General features: G+C 38.1%; 1 protein-coding gene across 10 annotated transcripts in view; it reads left to right on the forward strand.

Annotated features, from left to right (window-relative positions):
• Nucleotides 1-20,231, forward strand: part of LOC143988215 (uncharacterized) — a 191,110-nt gene that overhangs the window by 159,450 nt on the left and 11,429 nt on the right. For all 10 annotated transcript variants that reach the window (XM_077487602.1, XM_077487607.1, XM_077487608.1 and 7 more), the window contains 6 exons: nucleotides 1,765-1,884; nucleotides 3,789-3,956; nucleotides 5,290-5,363; nucleotides 10,425-10,504; nucleotides 15,621-15,793; nucleotides 19,617-19,761. In XM_077487602.1, coding sequence (XP_077343728.1) covers nucleotides 1,765-1,884; nucleotides 3,789-3,956; nucleotides 5,290-5,363; nucleotides 10,425-10,504; nucleotides 15,621-15,793; nucleotides 19,617-19,761 — 760 coding nt within the window. The remainder of the gene's footprint in view (nucleotides 1-1,764; nucleotides 1,885-3,788; nucleotides 3,957-5,289; nucleotides 5,364-10,424; nucleotides 10,505-15,620; nucleotides 15,794-19,616; nucleotides 19,762-20,231) is intronic.

Genomic DNA, 20,231 nt, shown 5'->3' on the forward strand with positions numbered 1-20,231 from the left:
CAGCAGCCAGGTATTTCAGGTGTTATGGGTTGCAAAATTTTACAGCACAAGCACTGTGCTGTATAACATGCTTTAAAGGAGAAGGATCTTTTTTTTTTTTTTTTAGGCTAACAAACATTTCTCTCTAAATATCATAATATGATAGGCCAATAAGATGGCATGATTTAATGATGTGATTTAATAATATATCATATAAAACTGTCAAATCTATAAAATTACGTTGGTAAACAAATCATGGGTCATGTACATCCAAACTCCTAGATATACAGGCTTTTTTCTATGCAATAAGGTTATATTTATTATAATTTGCTTCAAATAGCAAGGGATCTTCTGCTTTCTATGTCTGCAAAGTCTTAGCTGAGTAACATACAGGTCTGATGTTTCAATGTAAACACATAGGGGGTTATTAACTAAAGGAAAATCCACTTTGCACTGAACGTGCACTTGGAAGTAAAGTTGCTGTAGATCCAAGGGGGACATGCGGGGGAAAATAAAAACAGCATTTTAGCTTTCACATGGTTGGATGATAAAATCAGAAGAGCTTCCCCTCATTTCATATCTACCGCTTAGATTTAGAGCAACTGCACTTCTAAGTGCCCTTGCAGTGTAAAGTGTATTTGCCTTTTGTAAATAAGCCCCACACTGTAAATGGTCAGAAAACACATTGGGGTTTATTTATAAGAAATTTTCTGGACGAATGTTACAAGCTTTCATTCAGTCTTCAGAAATTCTGACTGTATTTTTCCTAATTTGTTAATTTCCTATGATTGCCAACTTTATCTAAGGGCAAAAATGTGGTATTTTCCTTGAGATTAAGTTACTAAAAGAGTATAATGTGTCCACCTTCAAAGTGAGTTTTCATTTTGCAAAATAGTATATAAGGGGAAGCAAAGTGAAAACTGACTTCACAAAAATACCCAGACATGTGCAAGGAAAATGAACCACTTCCAGACCGCCCACTGTATATATACATCATTATTTTTATGTTAAATATCAGGCTTATGGCAGCAGCTATCTGACACAACCCTGTTATTTTTTATGCAGCGGGCGAATCGGCATCTGATAAAAGTTTATTATTGAAAACATTTTATTTTTCTCCAAAAATTGCGTTTGCAACACTGCTGTGCAAATACAGTGTGACATAAAATATTGCAATGATCTCCATTTTATTCTCTAGGGTTTCTGCTAAAAAAAAAACTTTATATAATGTATGGGGGTTCAAAGTAAATTTTCTAGCACAAAAATACTAATGTAAACCTGTAAATAACAAGTGTCAGAAAAAGGCCTGTCAACCCATTCACTAATCTAAGTGAATGTTCCGGATGTTTTTCACTTTGCTTAGTGAATGAGCTGACTTCAATTAACCAATCATAAACAAGTAAAAGGCGTGTGTTTAATTTTCTTTGTATATCATTGTGCATGTGCAAAGGAAATGTTCACTTAGTTTCCCCTTATTTACTAAGATTGGGTAAAATGTACTTTTCAAAGTGAAAGGTAGTCACTCGTTCATTGTGCAATTGAACGTGATGCAATGCTTTAGTAAATCAGGGTTATTGTCAGGCCCTGGACTGCAATTAAACCTTTTCTCAGTTCAAAGAAAGATATTGAAAATGCAAACACACAAAGAAAATCATTTTATCACTAACCTTTATATGTAAGTACACTGCAGAGATGTGATTGAGCAGTGTTTTATCATGGAGACAAACAACCTTTTACCAAATAAATGGTATTTGTTTTTAATTGAAAATGTTTTTGTCTAACAAGGCAATGGATCCACATGCATTGATATTGATGAGTGCCAGAGCAGCAGTTCCTGTTCACCAAATGCCATCTGTACTAACACCCCTGGCAGTTACAGCTGCTCCTGCAAAGCTGGATTCACAGGTAACTTAGATAAATCAGGTCTTATGTTGGTGTGAGTAACTTGTGTTCAGGAAACAATATAAAGTATGAATGTTTAATGATGGATTAATCTTGCTTGTATTATACTGTATAGATACCAAGTTATCTTTTTAGGATAACATTTTATCCACTGTACAAAAGTTCTAGTGAAAACTCGTAGTTTGATCCAAAATGGTAAAATAAGGTAGTAAAGCTGGAAGTAGGAAAATTATGTTTTTAAATTGCCTCTTCAATTCTCTTAGAATGCATTCACCCTGGGAATGATTTAGGTGAACCATGCTCACATTCACTTTTTCCCCCTCCCTACTCCCCACTTGTCTAATCTCACACTAGACAGCTGGTCCCAGACACACTACATCATCACTCTTGCTAACCAGACCAATGATCCCTGCTTCTGTACACAGTTTTTATGCAAAAACTGTGGCCAGGCATGATTTGCACTTACACTGCAGTAAGCCTTCCAGACCACAAGTGAACCGTGCCTAGGACTACCTCTTCCAAGTGTTCCTGGGTACGGTACACTTAACCAATCCTGGGTGTGGTTCAGAGCACTCACACTACACAAACAAACTGGTAAAAAGGGGCTGAACCATACCCAGGACCAGTTCAAAGTGCCAGTGTGAATGCACCCTTAAAGGGTTTTTTTTAATTTCAATGAAATAAATGTAAAAATTAACCTGTTTCCACCAGCCATACGCATATATGCGGCCACTGGGCAAGTGGGCTTTAATGCTGAGTGGCTGCATATAAGTGTCCAAACGGAATGGTTTTCTGTGCTGTGCGCTCACTGCACGCTCCCAGCACAATAACTACAATGTCGTGGGAAGTTCCTGATACATTTTTGTGATTGGGAGCCTGCGATCATGTAACCAATGTGACAACCAATCACAGCAGTCACATGATTGGAATGCCCATCTCCGCCGCTTGCCTTTTAGATTCTTTTATAAAGGGGTGGCGGCTTGAAGGGGTTAATACTAAAAACAGGTAACTTTTCCCTGATTTCATGGCTGATCTTTTGCCTGGTGATTGCTTTATTTTTCAACATTTGAATGGAAAGATTTGTATTTTTCACCCTCTTTTTTTTATAAGGAGTGGATTTCTGCCATCAAAGATTACTTGTGCTAAAGTGATCAAATCATCTAAAGCAGCAACAAAGACATCATGCATTGTATTTAACATGTCTACTTTCCATTGACTGACTACCCAGCCATATACAATCACCAGAGACTGGTTTCTCTATTATGGTTGAAGAAAAATAACCAAATGGATGAACACAACCATGTGTTGACATTGTGACTTTAAAAGTCTGGTGATACAGTATGTTGCCATGATCCCTTAGGCTATTTTTGCAATTGGAAATGGCTTAAGTTGCCTAAATATTACAGAGATTAAGTGGAGTGCCCATTTACTCACCCACGCACGTTCAATGAGTATAAATTCTTCAGCTTCCCTTCCTCTGCAGCTCAGAGAGGCCACACCTGTTGGTCACGTGATCTGCAGTCAGATGAATGCTCCTCCATTATCAGAACCAGCACGCGGGCAGCCAGGTCAGAGCCTGTTAATCTTCGTATAGTTTACTGAGTGAAGATTCTAAACTTCTATAGTAAATAGTATAGCTCCAAGCTCTCAGAGTTAAATACTCAGGCGAAGGGGGTCTCTGTTCTAAGAAGAAAAGAGACATGCACCCACAACTAAGATGTCAGTTTTACCTTGTACTGAAATGTAAATCTTATAGGTGTGGCCCCAACGTTTATGAAGTGCTACCCATCAGGCCTGTTGCACTAGAGCTGTAGAATCATGCTGCTTCTCCATATCATCTTAATAAGTTCCAGTATGTTTAGCATGAAAATAAACTAAACCAAAATGCTGTGTTTATTTATCTACAGGGAATGGCACCGTGTGTTGTAGTGCATGTGAATCCAATTATTGCAGCAATGGTGGAACATGTACAAGAAACCTGCCATTCTGCAATCCTGTATGTCAGTGCATTGATGCATACACTGGTGAAAAATGCACAGAACCAAAGGACAAATACCCGGCACAACTGAATCCAGGTAAACGGCTTAGATTTACATTTGTAATCTTGGACTTAACAGCTTACAGTAACTCCAGCCCAGTTTTTATTCAGTTTGGATAGGGTACAAAATTATTAGATACTTGTCAGGTTTGTATTTCTGTGTAACCACCCAAGGGAAACATTTTTTTGTTTCCTGTCCCGGAGACACTTGTACTAGAAAAGAGGGTGTGGTTGCTTTCAGTAAATATGGTGGGTCATTTTGTTTTTTTTGTTCAGACATCTATCAATGATCGAGTCTGCAAAATGTAGCGCCTACCTCCAGCCTTTTTCTTGTTTGGGTAAAGTAGGGAAGAGTGGAACATTTAGTAAGGTTTTTATTTCTCTTTGTGACCCTTGCTCTGACAGGAAGTGATGGAAAATTCCCTCTATAGGCATACAGACAGCTAAAATTCGGACTGGCACTCTATGCCTTTCCCTTTCAATTCAAAATGAAATAAAACATTTTGGCTGGACTTGGGCTTTAAAATATTATAATAATGATATCTGCAAACATCAAAATGGTGATGAGTGTTGTTAAATGCTTCTATGTTTGGCAGCTTTGCTCAGGTCTCATAAAGGTTTTATTTATTGAGCACTGACACTTTTTCTGTAGTTGTTAACAGGACGGATTGTACCATTTCTTTGATTTCTGTCTCTAAAGAAACTTACCATCTAATGCCTATACCACCCCCATACACACAGTAGGGTAATCTGAACGTAGTTTAGAACTTTAAAATTTTGTTCCATTATATAGCAAGTCCTCCTCATCATAGTCCAAAGCAAGTCTGAACCAGGAGAACAGCTCTGTTCCTGTGAAGATCTCACATACTAGTGAGATGGCGTCTTATGTATTGGGAAAGAGACTTACCTCAAAGCTCCTGTAAAGCAGCACTGTGCAGGTTGGAGGTCAGGTTAAAAACAGGCGTGAAATACCGTAGGGGCTGGTTAGAGGCTGCTTTTGCTGGCCTCCTTCTGCTAGTGTGCTAGTTACCTATCTGTGTTTTGCTTCAATACATTTAGGTTACATGCTAGAAGCATGCATGAAGTAAATAAGAGTCAGAAATATGTTGACTTTTGTTTATTATTATATATTTTTTTATTTCTATACTTGTATAAAAAGTGTCTCAGCATGACAACCAGGAAAACCTTCTGAGAAGTAGGGGTCAGCAGAACTGCAAAGTTCTTTCATGTGCTTTCTAGCATTCTTTTCAAAAACTAGAACCTGGCCTACAAAATACACAACTAGTCCCTTAGTTTAAAGATTCTTACATGTTATTTTTGTTATTGTCAAAGTAAAGCTAATGATCTAACTGCTGATTTCCTGTTTACAGATACAAGAAAAAGATCTGTGTATGTATCCTTTACAAATAATGTTAACTTCTCGAAAGAAGACGGTTATAATAAGGTATGAGTATTTTGTAATAATAACAACACATCTATGAAAATAAATATAAATAGATCGTGATGAAAACCAGCAAAACATTCAGTAAAAACATTGTAGTAAAAAATAATTAAGCACAAAGTTGCTAAATGAAATTCTTGATTGCATGGTCTGGATTATTTCCTAAGTGTACATAATATAACTGGGTACTAAACCTTTATAGGTAAAGTTGATCCGGGGAAAATCTGATTGCCTTTCAGGGGATCAGGAAGGATTTTTCCCCCCTGCTTTAGCAAATTGGGTCATGCTCTGCTGTTTTTTTTTGCCTTCCTCTGGATCGGGAACTGTGGGTATAGAATTGGGTATATGGGATTGTATGATATTATTATTATTATTATTTTTTTTTGTGGTTGCACTGGATAGACTTGTGTCTTTCTTCAACCTGAATAACTATGTAACTATTTACCTATGTATGGTTAATAGGTTAATGAGGGTAAAAATAAATTCTGTGAATGTTCCAAACAACAGTTAAACTAATAGGCAGTACCGAAAACATCTGCATAACATAACTTTTAGTATACATAAATATATATATACAGTATCTCACAAAAGTGAGTACACCACTCACATTTTTGTAAATATTTTATTATATCTTTTCATGTGACAACACTGAAGAAATTACACTTTGCTACAATGTAAAGTAGTGAGTGTACAACTTGTATAACAGTGTAAATTTGCTGTCCCCTCAAAATAACTCAACACACAGCCATTAATGTCCAAACCAATGGCAACAAAAATGAGTATACCCCTAAGTGAAAATGTCCAAATTGGGCCAAGGTGTCAATATTTTGTGTGGCCACCATTATTTTCCAGCACTGCCTTAACCCTTTGGGGCCTGGAGTTCACCAGAGCTTCACAGGTTGCCACTGAAGTCCTCTTCCACTCCTCCATGACAACATCACAAAGCTGGTGGATGTTAGAGACCTTGCGCTCCTCCACCTTTGGTTTGAGGATGCCCCACAGATGCTCAATAGGGTTTAGGTCTGGAGACATGCTTGGCCAATCCATCACCTTTACCCTCAGCTTCTTTAGCAAGGTATTGGTCATCTTGGGGGTGTGTTTGGGGTCATTATTGTGTTGGAATATTGCCCTGCGGCCCAGTCTCCAAAGGGAGGGGATCATGTTCTGCTTCAGTATATCACAGTACATATTGGCATTCATGGTTCCCTCAATGAACTGTAGCTCCCCATTGACAGCAGCACTCATGCAGCCCCAGACCATGACACTGCCACCACCACGCTTGACTGTAGGCAAGGCACACTCGTCTTTGTACCCTTCCCCTGGTTGCCGCCACATACGCTTGACACCATCTGAACTAAATAAGTTTATCTTGGTCTCATCAGACCACAGGACATGGTTCCAGTAATCCATGTCTTTAGTCTGCTAGTCTTCAGTAAACTGTTTGCGTGCTTTCTTGTGCATTATCTTTAGAAGAGGCTTCCTTCTGGGACGACAGCCACGCAGACCAATTGGATGCAGTGTGCGGCGTATGGTCTGAGCACTGACAAACTGACCCCCCCACCCCTTCAACCTCTGCAGCAATGCTGGCAGCACTTATACGTCTATTTCCCAAAGACAACCTCTGGATATGACGCTGAGCATGTGCACTCAACTTCTTTGGTCGATCATGGCGCGGCCTGTTCTGAGTGGAAACTGTCCTTTTAAACCACTGTATGGTCTTGGCCACCGTGCTACAGCTCAGTTTTAGGGTCTTGGCAATCTTCTTATAGCCTAGGTCACCTTTATGTAGAGCAACAATTCTTTTTTTCAGATCCTTACAGAGTTCTTTGCTACGAGGGGCCACGTTGAACTTGCAGTGACCAGTGTGAGAGAGTGAGAGCGATAATGCCAAATTTAACACACCTTTTACCCATTCACACCTGAGACCTTGTAACACTAACGAGTCACATGACACCAGGAAGGGAAATTGGCTAATTGGGCCCAATTTGAATATTTTTCCTTAGGGGTGTACTCACTTTTGTTGCCAGCGGTTTAGACATTAATGGCTGTGTGTTGAGTTATTTTGAGGGGACAGCAAATTTACACTGTTATACAAGCTATACACTCACTACTTGTACAGCTTGTATAACATTACAGCAATAACATTGTAGCAAAGGGTCATTTGTTCAGTGTTGTCACATGAAAAGATATAATAAAATATTTACAAAAATATGAGGGGTGTACTCACTTTTGTGAGATACTGTGTATATATATATATATATATATATATATATATATATATACATATATATATATATATATATATATATATATATATATATATATATATATATATATATACACACACACACACACACAGCTTGGTTTAGAACACTGAAAGAGTCCGAGGAGGGACATACAGCTCTCCATGTGCATAGTCCCTACAGCTCTGTATGAAGTGAGACAGTCTAACAGTTAGCGCTATTTCTGAGCTGTCTTTTATAAAAGCCTAGAAAACTCTCTGATCTTTACATGCGATGCAAACTTACCCAACTCTGCTATGGTATAATTCAGGATATAGTACACTTTAGAGAATGGGCACAAACACATTGTTTTTTGTTGAAGTGAGATACGAAAGAGCTACTTGTTGGCATTTTTATGAATAATAATATTTACTTAATCACCAATCCACAGTTTTAAAATAATTTTTCGTTTTCCAATAGTCCTTTCAGCCTCCTATTATATTTAGTGATTGGCTATGTTCGTTCGCATAGTAAGAAGACACCACAAGCATTGCATGTGCTTAGCTTATAATAAATTTCTCCTGTGATGCTGGTTGGTCATTTTGTTGATCAGTAAAGGTTCAGGATCAGGAGTCACCCTGATACACCATGCCTTTTAAGAAACGGAGGTTGTTCTGTAATGCCTCATAATAAAATCGCTTAATTTTATTAATCAAACCTTATACTATAATAGAGCTGCAAAGTATTTCTAAAGTCAAAAGGTGTATTTTACCCTATTGCAGTACCTGCATTAAGGCAAAAAACCTTCCACTTGCTGCCCCCCCCCCCCCCAGAAAAATATTCCTCTCTCAATCCAGCATTGTGCTTGTCTGCAAAAGCATTGGTCTCTCTTCTCACAGGACACACTGAGAGCAGTGGGTGCCATAGGATCCCGCTGCTGTCAGTCAAATCCTGTGAAAAAGGAGTGGAGGTGTCCATGGACACACACAACCCAGCTTGGGAGAGCACCTGAATTTGTCCCCCATAGGACCCAGCTTGCTATGGGGGCACATGCAGGAGATGAGGAGCAGACAGCGCCAAACTCCAGAAGAGGAGGAAGGGGATTGCTCTTTGCAATATTATTACACAGAGCAGATATGTATAAACCTCTTTTTTATTTTTGGAAAAAAATAGGAGTCTATAGTATCACCTTTATGCCTAAGTTTAGCTAAAAATAAACACATAAAAATCAGCACAAGCAGTTAGTATAACTTGTGACTTGTGTTGATTCTTAAGCTATAATATTTATCTGTCACATCCTACAGCCAAAGCCAGGAATATCCTATAACAATTTCATAATGTTACGGGCATTTTGTGATCCATCTACTTTCGGTGCACTTGTCTTCTCTGATCACACTCCCAAATTTTGTCTACAACTTGTATGACATAAAGCAATTTTCCTTTGCCATTTGGTTGCCACTCTTGTCTATTGCCACTAGACAAGTGGAGGTCAGACTTAGTTCCACCTCTACCCTTCTATATGACACACAATGTTTAATGGCTTGTTCTGCCACCTCTTGTGTCTCTCTTGCTTTCTTACTATGTTATGATCCAAAGAAGAATGTCTGTTTTCTACACCTAACTTTGTCAAGAAAGGCATTTTTTGTGGACATTGCAATTTCTTCTGTGCATCGCTTTATGTATTTTGATGTACTTTTGTACTGACTCTGAATTCTCTGGTCACTTCTTATGAAAACCCAAATAGAAATACAATAGAACAAATCTTCCTCTGTCCTATACCCCCTGTCCTGTAGCTGCAAACAATAAGGTAATATCAAATTGTTCTCTCAGCTGATCGCCTGATTTTCTTATAGTGTGTACCCCACTTAAAGGAGTTGTAAACCCTTGTGTTTTTTCACCTTAATGCATCCTATGCATTAAGGTGAAAAAACACCTGGTAGTTACCCCCAGTCCCCCGTTTTACTTACCTGAGCCCCTTCATCTCCTCGGCGGGCACATGCTGTCCCTCTCTCCCCAGGGTCCCGGCTCTTGAGTGGATAGATGGATAGCAGTGCAGCCATTGGCTTCCACTGCTGTCAATCAAATCCAATGACATGGGCACCAGGGCTGAGTTCGGCATTCGTGTCTGTGGATGCAAATTCTGGACTCGGAGCGCGCTCGCAAGGTAATCCCTTCGGGAGAGTGCTTATCCTAGGTTATCTGATGGAGTAGCCTTGAGAGTCGTCGGGGGACCCCAGAAGAGGATGTTTGGGGCCACTCTGTGCAAAACGAGCTGCACAGTGGAGGTAAGTATGATATGTTTGTTATTTAAAAATAAACAAAAAAACAACCCTTTACAATCACTTTAACCGGATGTAAATTGCTTCAGCTGTGAACTTTAAGTAGAAACTGTTTCAGGGGGTTGATTTACTAAAATCTGGTGCAGCTCTGCATAGCAGCCAATCAGCTTCTAACTTCAGCTTGTTCAATTAATCTTTGACATAAATGCCTAGAAACTGATTGAATACTACACAGAGCTGCAGCAGATTTTGTAATCGCCAGTTTTAGTAAATCATATAGTAAATATATATCCCCGTGAATGCCCATAGCTTGGCAGCAGGTTTATATAAAGCTATCTAAAGACATAACATGGAGGTTGGATATATAAGCATGTTCTTACTGCTGTAAGCTTTTTCACACACAAGATCTTGTAAAAGTGTATGATGCTACAATATCATGGGATTGATGAAGAGGTACATCTTAATGGCATGTCTCTTTAGTTTCTGCTTGATTTAATTAAGTGTTTCTATCACTTCATCAAACATTCTAATACCACTTATCTCATCTTCATGTTCCCATACAGATTAAGACAGTTCTTACAAATGCTCCAGTTGATGCAGTTTCTGTGTTTGATAATACAAGCAGTACCATGACAATCCCTATGTAAGTGCAAACTCTTATGCTTCTTATTTTATTTTGTTTAAAAGTATTTTTATGTTTTTGTTCCCCTTGTTTTACGTTTTAATTGCAGATCACAGGTACATAATAACTTTGTGTATAATAGGAAAACAGGCCTATTATTTTAATTATATAACAACAGATTATTAATCTCACAGTAGTCCCCAGTGTTTCATGGCTCACATATCAATGTTCCAGGCATTAAAAGGACACCTACTCATCTGTAGGTGCGCTCACTACTTCAAACACACACAAGTGCAATTAAAGGAACTTTTTCATACTTGTATGCTTTCTCAGGCTCTTTTCGTTGTTTTAGAGAAAGCAAGTTAGCTAAGGATACTAGTCATACACGTGTTACATTATCTAAAGCCGTATTAAACCCAAAAGAAAACATTTATTATAGCATAGCTTACTAATGCTTAGATGTGATGGCTGCATTTGTTTTCTTTTTTAGGTTTCCAGCAAGTTTGCTGTTTTAACAAGCTCTCTTGCAAATGTATCAGTCAAAGGGATGAGACAAATCAATTACCGCTGACACTGTTGCTTGCAATGATCAGCTTTTATTTATTAATGTAAAAACTTTATTCCAAAAGAAAAAAAAACGGTTGCTATAACTGTTTAGAAAGTGTTAGCTGGAGTTCAGCTTCAATGTGTTAATGTATCTAAATCTGCTAGTAAAACAATCCCCTTGCCCCAGACTGACAATGCTGCTATCTATATATATCTATATGCTATCTATATACAATGCTGCACTCTATATACCTATATATCAGGTGTGTTACTGGTCAGATCACCAGAAAAGATCCCAAAAAAGAAAATGAATGCATTCTAATAATATCGAATGATATAATATATATAATATAATATATAAATTAATATAATCTAATAATATCTAATGATATAATATATAAATTAAATATAAATTAAATATAATATATCAATAATATATTACATTTTTGGTTTTGGCTTCAATACCACTTTAAGAGAATGTGTAAGGTTTGGTGCATATATTCTTCATGTCATTTTATGTAATTATTATGTTTCGGACTAAAGATTATCGTTTTTAAAGAATACACACAAAATTGCATTTAAAAAAAAAAAAAAATTCTTTCCTTTCCTCAGGTTAATATGCAGGGATATGCAATTAGCGGACCTCCAGCTGTTGCAGAACTACAAGTCCCAGGAGGCATAGCAAGACACAAGCATGACACCCAGAGGCAGAGGCATGATGGGACTTGTAGTTTTGCAACAGCTGGAGGTCCGCTAATTGCATATCCCTGATATATAGTATTGTACTTGAATATTTTACATGTGCTACATTGAGGTTGATTTACTAAAGGTAAAGAAACTGTGCACTTTGCAAGCACAGTTGCACTCATTTTTCTAAATGTAAAGGGGAAGCTTCATTTTGTAAAGGATATCCAATCAGGTGCAAGTAAAATGAAAAAACAACATTTTTGCTTGCAAATGACTGGATGGTGGAAATGATGAGCTTCAACTCATTCTCTAAGCCCCAAGAAAATGAGTACAAGTGCCCTTGCAGGGTGCACCGTCTATTTGCCTTTAGTAAATCAACCTCATTGAGCCAATAGGATGAGAAGTTCCATGCAGTTTTATGCCATTCTTTACTTCTATGCTGTAAAAAAATATATAATTTGATCCCATTCTCCCATTTCTATTGAGAAGTCAGATGAAAACTGCCAGCAGTGAACAGCTACGTCTAAATTATCTTTCTATCTAATTTATCTTTTGATTTATCTGATTAAAAATCTTAAAATTCCCTGTAAACATAAAGGGGTGAATTCATGAAAGGCAAACAGACTATACACTTTGCAAATGCAGTTGTACTCATTTTCCCCAGAGCTTAGTAAATGTGGTAAAGGTCTCCTGATTTCCACCATCCAATCATGTGCAAAAGTGCAGTTTTTTTCCTTATACCTGTTTGGGTATGCATTACAAAATGAAGCTTTACCATATTTACTAAAGGAGGTCATGGTTTTTTACCTTAACCTCCCTGGCGGTATGATTATTTCGGATTTTAGGTGCTAAAAGCGGTACAATTAGTTTGAATGAAAATTTGGTGTTTTATATTGTAGCCCTGTAATTCTTAGCAATAACTCACTTAAATCTGTCCAAACCAGAGTCTAGCAGACATCCCGGGTATGATAAAGTTTGAAAAATGAAATCATAAATTATAATATAAGAAATCATTATAAATAATTGTACCAAATAATAATATAACAATAATAAAAATTATTCAATAATGTAATCAAATCAAAAACACTGAAATTTGCTCAGTTGCAGAATTGTAGCTGTCATTACTTTTCAGTATTTGATGACGGATCTCCCCACAAATCGCTATCGCTCAATTCTGCGAGTGATTCAAATTTATTATCCCTGTTTTCTAGCTGGTCTAAAATAATTTTTGATGTAAAGGGACAGTTTTGGTTGCTATGGACAATCTTCAGTTTCCAGGCATAAAGAACAGTTTTTATAATATAAAATTGCATGCAGGACACTGAGCAGACCACTAGGGACAAAGGGGATGTGAAATAATTACATACAGCAATGTAATCTGTAAGATTACATTATACTGTATGTAATGTGTGTGTTTCACTTTTTGAATTTGGCGCCGATCGCAGGGAACAGAGATCAGCTCTGTGATGAATCGAGCGGAGGGCGAGCCGCTCGTACAGCGGGGGGACATCGCTGGATCCGAGGGACAAGGTAAGTAAGCGTCTTCCTGGATCCAGCAATGCGGTCCCGAGTCTGGCTCGGGGTTACCGCTTTTGGTATAAAAATTCCACCCCGAGCCAGACTCGGGAATACCGCCAGGGGGGTTAATACATTATATGCATTAAGGAGAAAACCCTTCTATAGTGCAGCAGTCCCCCAGAACCCCAACCCTTTACTCACCTGAGCCCGGTCTTTCCAGCACAGAGAACAAGCACAGCTCCAGCTGGTGTCTCAGGTCCTGATTGGATGGATTGATAGCAGTGCAGCCATTGGCTCCTGCTGCTGTCAATCAAATCCATTGACGTGGGAGTTGGGGGGGGGGCGAATTCTGCTGTCTGTATCAATAGATGCAGCAGCAGGACACGGGAGCGCACCCGCATGAGTGCCCCCCGAGGGAAAGCACTTCTCCAACTGGGCACTCGAGAAGAGGAGGAGCCAGGAGCACCACCGAAGGACCCCAGAAGAGGAGGATCAGACCACTCTGTGCAAAACCAACTGCACAGAGGAGGTAAGTATGACATGTTTGTTATTTGCAACAAAACAAAAATGAAAGTTTAGTTATCCTTAAGCTCTGGGGAAAATTAGTGCACAGTCTATTTAAGTAAATCCACCCTAGTGTCATAGAGAAATACAAGATCATTATTGGGCAAAATCATCACTAAAAATTTAACAACAGATAAGCATTGGTTTTAATAGAAATACAACATATGATAAATGTATCCAGGTTTTTTTTGATGCAGCGTACTTCAAAGTATAACAATGCATGTGCTGTTGAATCCTATTGCTAGGACTATTAACATTGAATCAATCAACGATCCAACACTTTTAGATAATAATAAAAAGTAATAATAAAGCAATAAATAGAAACTCTATCTGAGAATGATACTGGTAAGATATAAATTACTTGATGTTAATGGATGGGGTATGAATTGGATTACCAGAATTCTCACAACACACCTTCAAATGACCAACAAGCGTATCATAGGAATCACTTTGAAAGCACAATTTTATTATATATACATATATTTGCTACATGAGACTGGTCTAATATATTCATTGGTCTGTTGTATAATTAAGTAATGCAAAAATATGTTGTGAGAGTGATGCCAATACAATACACTCAGAATGCTGTTAACATGACATGGGCCATATATACTCTCACCATGTACAGAAGTGGAACGTGGAGCTTTCACAAAATGGGTTTGCTGCTTGTTTCTAATAATAAAACTGCAGGATATTATCCTAAGTGCGACTGCAGAAAACAAAAAACTAAATCTGACCATAAACAGGCAAATTTTTCTAAATCTTTAAATTAAATCAATTAAAAATGTTGATAAGAATGGTCTAAATTAATAAATTAGATATTTGTGGGACTAGTACAATTGTGATTTTTTTTTTGTGTGCTTTAAACAGCAGCAAAGGTTTTGTAGACTGTAACTACCTTATACTCTGCATGATTATTTTTGAAGTTGGATGATCATTTTTACCAATAGTAGTATTTTTATATACAGTAAGTTTACACTGTCATTCAGTTCTGTGTAGCTGAATTGCTAAAGGAGTAGACTGTGCACTTTACAGTATTTAATTAAAATACAGACTGCTTCACTTTAAAGGCACAGATACTCACCTATGGTCCAACAATGGCAAGGGCATCTTCTCCCCAGCTTTTTCTGGCACTGATCTTGGGCCATCTTGATTGGCTGGTGTAGGATGATGTCACTGGAAATGTAATGCATGTGCAGCTCTGTTTACATTCTGGGGAGGATTGTGAAAAGGTAGGCAAGCTGATTTTATTGCAGAAGGGAAATTGCATGTCTTGTCAGCAATAAAGAGCCTGCCTGCTCACAATTTTGTATTTTGTGCATTCCTTTCCATTTTAAGCACTGAGATCACTTTGCAAAGTGAACAGTCTCTACTCTGTTACTAAATCAACCAAATTGTATTGGAAGCTATACAGTAGATTACAAAAGTCTTCAGAACAAAACATTTGCATGGCCAGCCTTAAGCTGAGTTCACCCCTGGGTGTTTCATCATTTGTTAGAACGAGGTTTAACTCATTGCTGAGAACTGCATTTAAATCCCTTTCCTACATGTAATTATCATTTCTTATAATGCAATCATTTTTTTAGCTACCATTATCATTGGGAATGTGTCTAGAAGCGCTAACCAGTTTCAATCAGTTCAGCAGCTTCAAGTAATTTGGTGTCTTCATTATTAGATGTCTAGTATATTGCTACTATCTACAATCTAGTAATTGCTGTGTGGCTGTTTCTATACATATACATTTAAATGTGAATGCTAGAATTTAATTTCTATTCATTACGTTTATATTTTTATTATTTTTGTATTTTTCTCATCTTTTCAGGAATAATAGTAATAGTTTTACTGCAACATTCACAGCACGGTTTACATATATAGCAAATATCACGGTTATTGGATTCTTAAATGATAAATTGGTGGATTATATTAAAAACAGTAGCCAAAGTAATACACGTTCAACAGGACTTATAATAACTAACACTATAGGTGGTGACATAGGTAAGTGTTTACCATCCTTTATTGTTTACCAAATCATTACTGTATCCTTTCATTTGCTAAAAATATCCCTTTATAGAATATGTGCTATTAACCAAGGACAGAGTGTGTATAAGTATATAGAGTCATTTGAGTCATACCTGAGCTGGAAAATACTTTTTGTTTAAAAAATTATTTGTTAAAGATCCACAACACTCAGAAACTGCAAATTCTATTTTGTGGGAATTTGAATTGGATAGTTATATCATATACTACAATACAAAAAAGTGTTTGAGTAAGAAGGCAATTATTAAAATATCATGACTTTACGGTTTACAATGTATCTGGTGGATTCATTTTGACACAGTTGAATAAGTACTAATGCCTGTTATATTTTACGTATCTTATGCCCTGATTAATTGAATTACTACATTGATGTATTTATATAAGAAATAAAGGCATACCCCACTTTAAGTACACAATGGGGTTTATTTACTAAAGCTGGAAAGTGCAAAATCAGGCTCACTTCTGCATAGAAACCAATGAGCTTCTAACCTTGGCTTGTTCAATTAACCCCCCTAGTGGTAATCCCGAGTCTGGCTCGGGTTAGGAATTTACTGATAGAAGCGGTAACCCCGACCCAGACTTGGGATCGCTTCGCTCGATGCAGGGGAGGACACAGGGAGACTTACTTACCTTGTCCCCTGGATCCAGCGATGTCCGCCGCGCTGTGTGATCGAGCTTTCCTCCGCTCGATTCACAGTGCCGAATGCGCCGAGCTCCGTTCCCTGCGACGTTACGGTGCACGGGAGCGGAGAACGGTGGCAAATTCAAAAAAGTAAAAAGACACAAAACACACTCAGCACTGTAATCTTACAGATTACAGTACTGTATTAAAAAATACACACCCCCTTTGTCCCTAGTGGTCTGTGCAGTGCCCTGCATGCACTTTTATATTTTTAAATACTATTTTTTTCTGCCTGGAATTTGGAGATTGTCCATAGCAACCAAAAAGTGTCCCTTTTTCAGTGTTTTAGGATTTGATTTCATTATTGAATAATGTTTATTATTTTTTATTATATTATAAACTTTATCATACCCGGAATGTCTGCTAGACTCTGGTTTGAAGAGATTTAAGAGCATTATTCCTAAAGCCCCATACACACTATCAAATTTTCTGCTGATTTTTGTCTTCAGATTTACCAAAACCATGTAGTAGAAGGGCCTGCCTGATTGCATACAAATTGAAACTCCTAAGGTTTGACCTCATATTATATGGTTTTGGTAAATCTGAAGGAAAAAGTCAGCAGAAAATCTGATAGTGTGTATGGGGCTTAAGAATTACAGGACTACAAAATAAAAGCCAGATTTCCATGCAAAATAATTGTACCGCGTTCAGCACCTAATTCCAGACTGAATCATACCGCCAGGGAGGTTAAGCTTTGGTAATAAAACCTGGAAACTGGGCAATTTAAATTAATTTGCTTTGAAGATAGTTTAGATGTCCATTTATTTATTCTTTAATTGCAGCACTTGTTTAGGTTAAATATAATACATCAAAACACTGCACATTTAACTGAAGATAAGCTTGTAAATAAAAACAGATCATACCAATAATATGTTCAAAAAAGTAGCTCACTTACAAGGTATAATGTACAAATGTAAACAAACAAAAAAAAAATGATTAAGCACTACACATCCAGTGCTCTTGAACAAAAAAGTTCCCGTAAAACAGTCAGGGGGATAAAAAAAAACATCAATGATACTTATAATGTGCTTCTGCACGAAATGTAAATGCAGGTGACAAATTCATGTACCTGCTGTAAACAGGTACATGAATCTGGAGCATGCAGTGCATGCAGGAAAGTACTGAAACCGCAACTGAACTTCTTCCTGGCGCTTCAGCTGTCAGATAGCGCAGCACCAAGAAGTTTTAAAGCTGGGTGAGTATAGCCTGATGGGAATTGACAGGTACTAGTTCAACATTAGGTTTGCTCCCCTTGTGATTGACAGCAGGCAGTGGGTTGATCCATAGCCAGTAGACAGCCTGCTATTGGCTACAGAATCTGCCCACTGCCAGCTGTCAATCACAAGGTGACAGCAGACCTGATGGAAAACTAATGCCCGTAAATTCCCATTAGGCTCATCTTACTGTCAGTGTCAGTGGTTGTTAGGAGGCTGTTGGCTGTGAAGCTAACAGTGTCCTTAACAGCAGTGAGAATTAGGGAGGGAGATGCTATCGACAGCAAACATACAACCTGCTACACAGTCAGACAGGCACTGTGCTTGTCTCTGTACGCCAACTTAGAGTTGGTCTTATTTACCTTCAGTATTATCAAGTGGAGGCAATTATTTTTTAATTTGGTGCAGTATTAAAGCTATTAAGGACTAATTGATTCTGCCACACGTGTCAGTAAAGCTACAGAAATGGGCAGCAGGGATTTTTGAATTTGGAGCGGGCCATTTTAACCGGTTCCTGACCGGCGCACGCCGATGTACGTCGGCAGAATGGCACGGGCAGGCATATTGACATACAGGTATGTCCAATCTATAATGCCGCCCAGTCGGGACCCCCGTGAGTCCGGTCGCATACCCGCGATCCTCTCACGGGGCAGCTGAACGGAGAAATGCCATTGTAAACAGCATTTCCCCGTTCTGCCTAGCAACTAGTGACGCTGATCTCTGCTCCATGTGATTGGAGCAGAGATCAGTGTTCACTAAATGAAAGCCCAGCCCCCCACAGTTAGTAACACACTCCTAGGAATACTTAACCCCTACACTGCCAGCCACTGGTTAACTCCTTCACTGCCAGTGTCATTTACACAGGAATCACTGCATTTATATAGCAGTGATTGCTGTATATATGACAAAGGTCACAAAAATGTGTCAAAAATGTCCGATGTCTCTGCCGTAATGTCGCAGTCACAATAAAAATTGCTGATCGCCACCATTACTAGTAAAAAGAAAGTATTAATAAAAATGCCATAAAGCTATCTCCTATTTTGTAAACGCTATAACTTTTGCGCAAACCAATCAATAATCGCTTATTGCGATTTTTTACCAAAAATATGTAGAAGAATATGTATCGGCCTAAACTGAGGGAAAAAAATGTTTTTTTATATACTTTTGGGGGATATTAATTATAACAAAAAGTAAAAAATAATGTGTTTTTTTCAAAATTGTCGCTCTATTTTTGTTTATAGCGCAAAAAATAAAAACCGCAGAGGTGATCAAATACCACCAAAAGAAAGCTCTATTTGTGGGAAAAAAAAGGACGGCAATTTTGTTTGAGAGCCACGTTGCAGTTGCATGACTGGGCAATTGTCAGTTAAAGCGATGCAGTGCCGAATCGCAAAAAGTGATCTGGTCTTTGACCAGCAAAATGGTCCGGGGCTGAAGTGGTTAAAGGATCTATACTGCCAGAAAACAGTGCCAAGGGCTTTATTGAACTCTCCTAAGTGTGTCGTAAAGCCCATAAATCATTCCTACTATAAAATCACCATCACACCAATTAGTGAAAATCTCCTTTCAGCATACCACTGCCTCATAAAATATCGTTCATCTTATAATACTGACCCAAAATTATAGGCAGGTCTGTATGCACCTGATTACAGCCATCCACTTCACCAAGGGTTTATTCCCCTTTTTATCAAAATGCAGCACTATTCTAAATAGCTTGACTTTGTGTGAATTTTCTAGTTGTTTTACTTATTATATTTTGACATTCAACTCATCCAAGATAAATGTTAATAATTTTGTGATTTTATTTTTTAAATGTATGTTACGAACGCACCACAAATCAGCTTAACCATCATAATAATTGTATATTCTTGTCTTTTTTTCTTAGTGAACATAAGTGAGCTGGCACAGAATTTCACATGTGTGTCTGGCTTTATATTGGATCCTACAACTTTACAATGTATTTCTAAGTGTAATTCATACTGTATGAATGATGGAACTTGTAATCTGATTGTAGGCAACGCTACCTGCACGTAAGTAAACATGCTCTTATGATGTTTTATCTTCCTATCCATACATCATATACCCCAAAATCCCCAGCACCATTAACCCCACCTTACACATACAGTTTTATCCACACCTCATTTACCCATAAATCTCCAGCACCTTAATTCCTACCTTGCAAACAGTTTTATCCACACATCATATACCCAAGAGTCAGCAATATAATTCCTACCTGACATAGCACATGTCTTTTCCCATAGTGTTGAGTGAGCAGCTCGGATCAAGCATAAATTCGGCCTGAACATCATCTGTTTGCGTGTTCGGCTAACAACCAAATTTTTAGCGTGCTCAACGGGATTGCCCAGTGAGCGCAAAGTGAATAGCTGCCAGTTGTTAAAGCCCGGGCTGAGGAGCCAGCTGCCACGTCTTTAACAATGAATCATCAGCTGTCAACAGGCTTTCCCTGCTGCAAGCTGAATGAAAAAAAAACGCATTGCCG

Source organism: Lithobates pipiens, unplaced genomic scaffold (genome assembly GCF_037356315.1).
Source record: "Lithobates pipiens isolate NorthernLeopardFrog02 unplaced genomic scaffold, aLitPip1_a1.2 Scaffold_18, whole genome shotgun sequence".
NCBI lineage: Eukaryota > Metazoa > Chordata > Amphibia > Anura > Ranidae > Lithobates > Lithobates pipiens.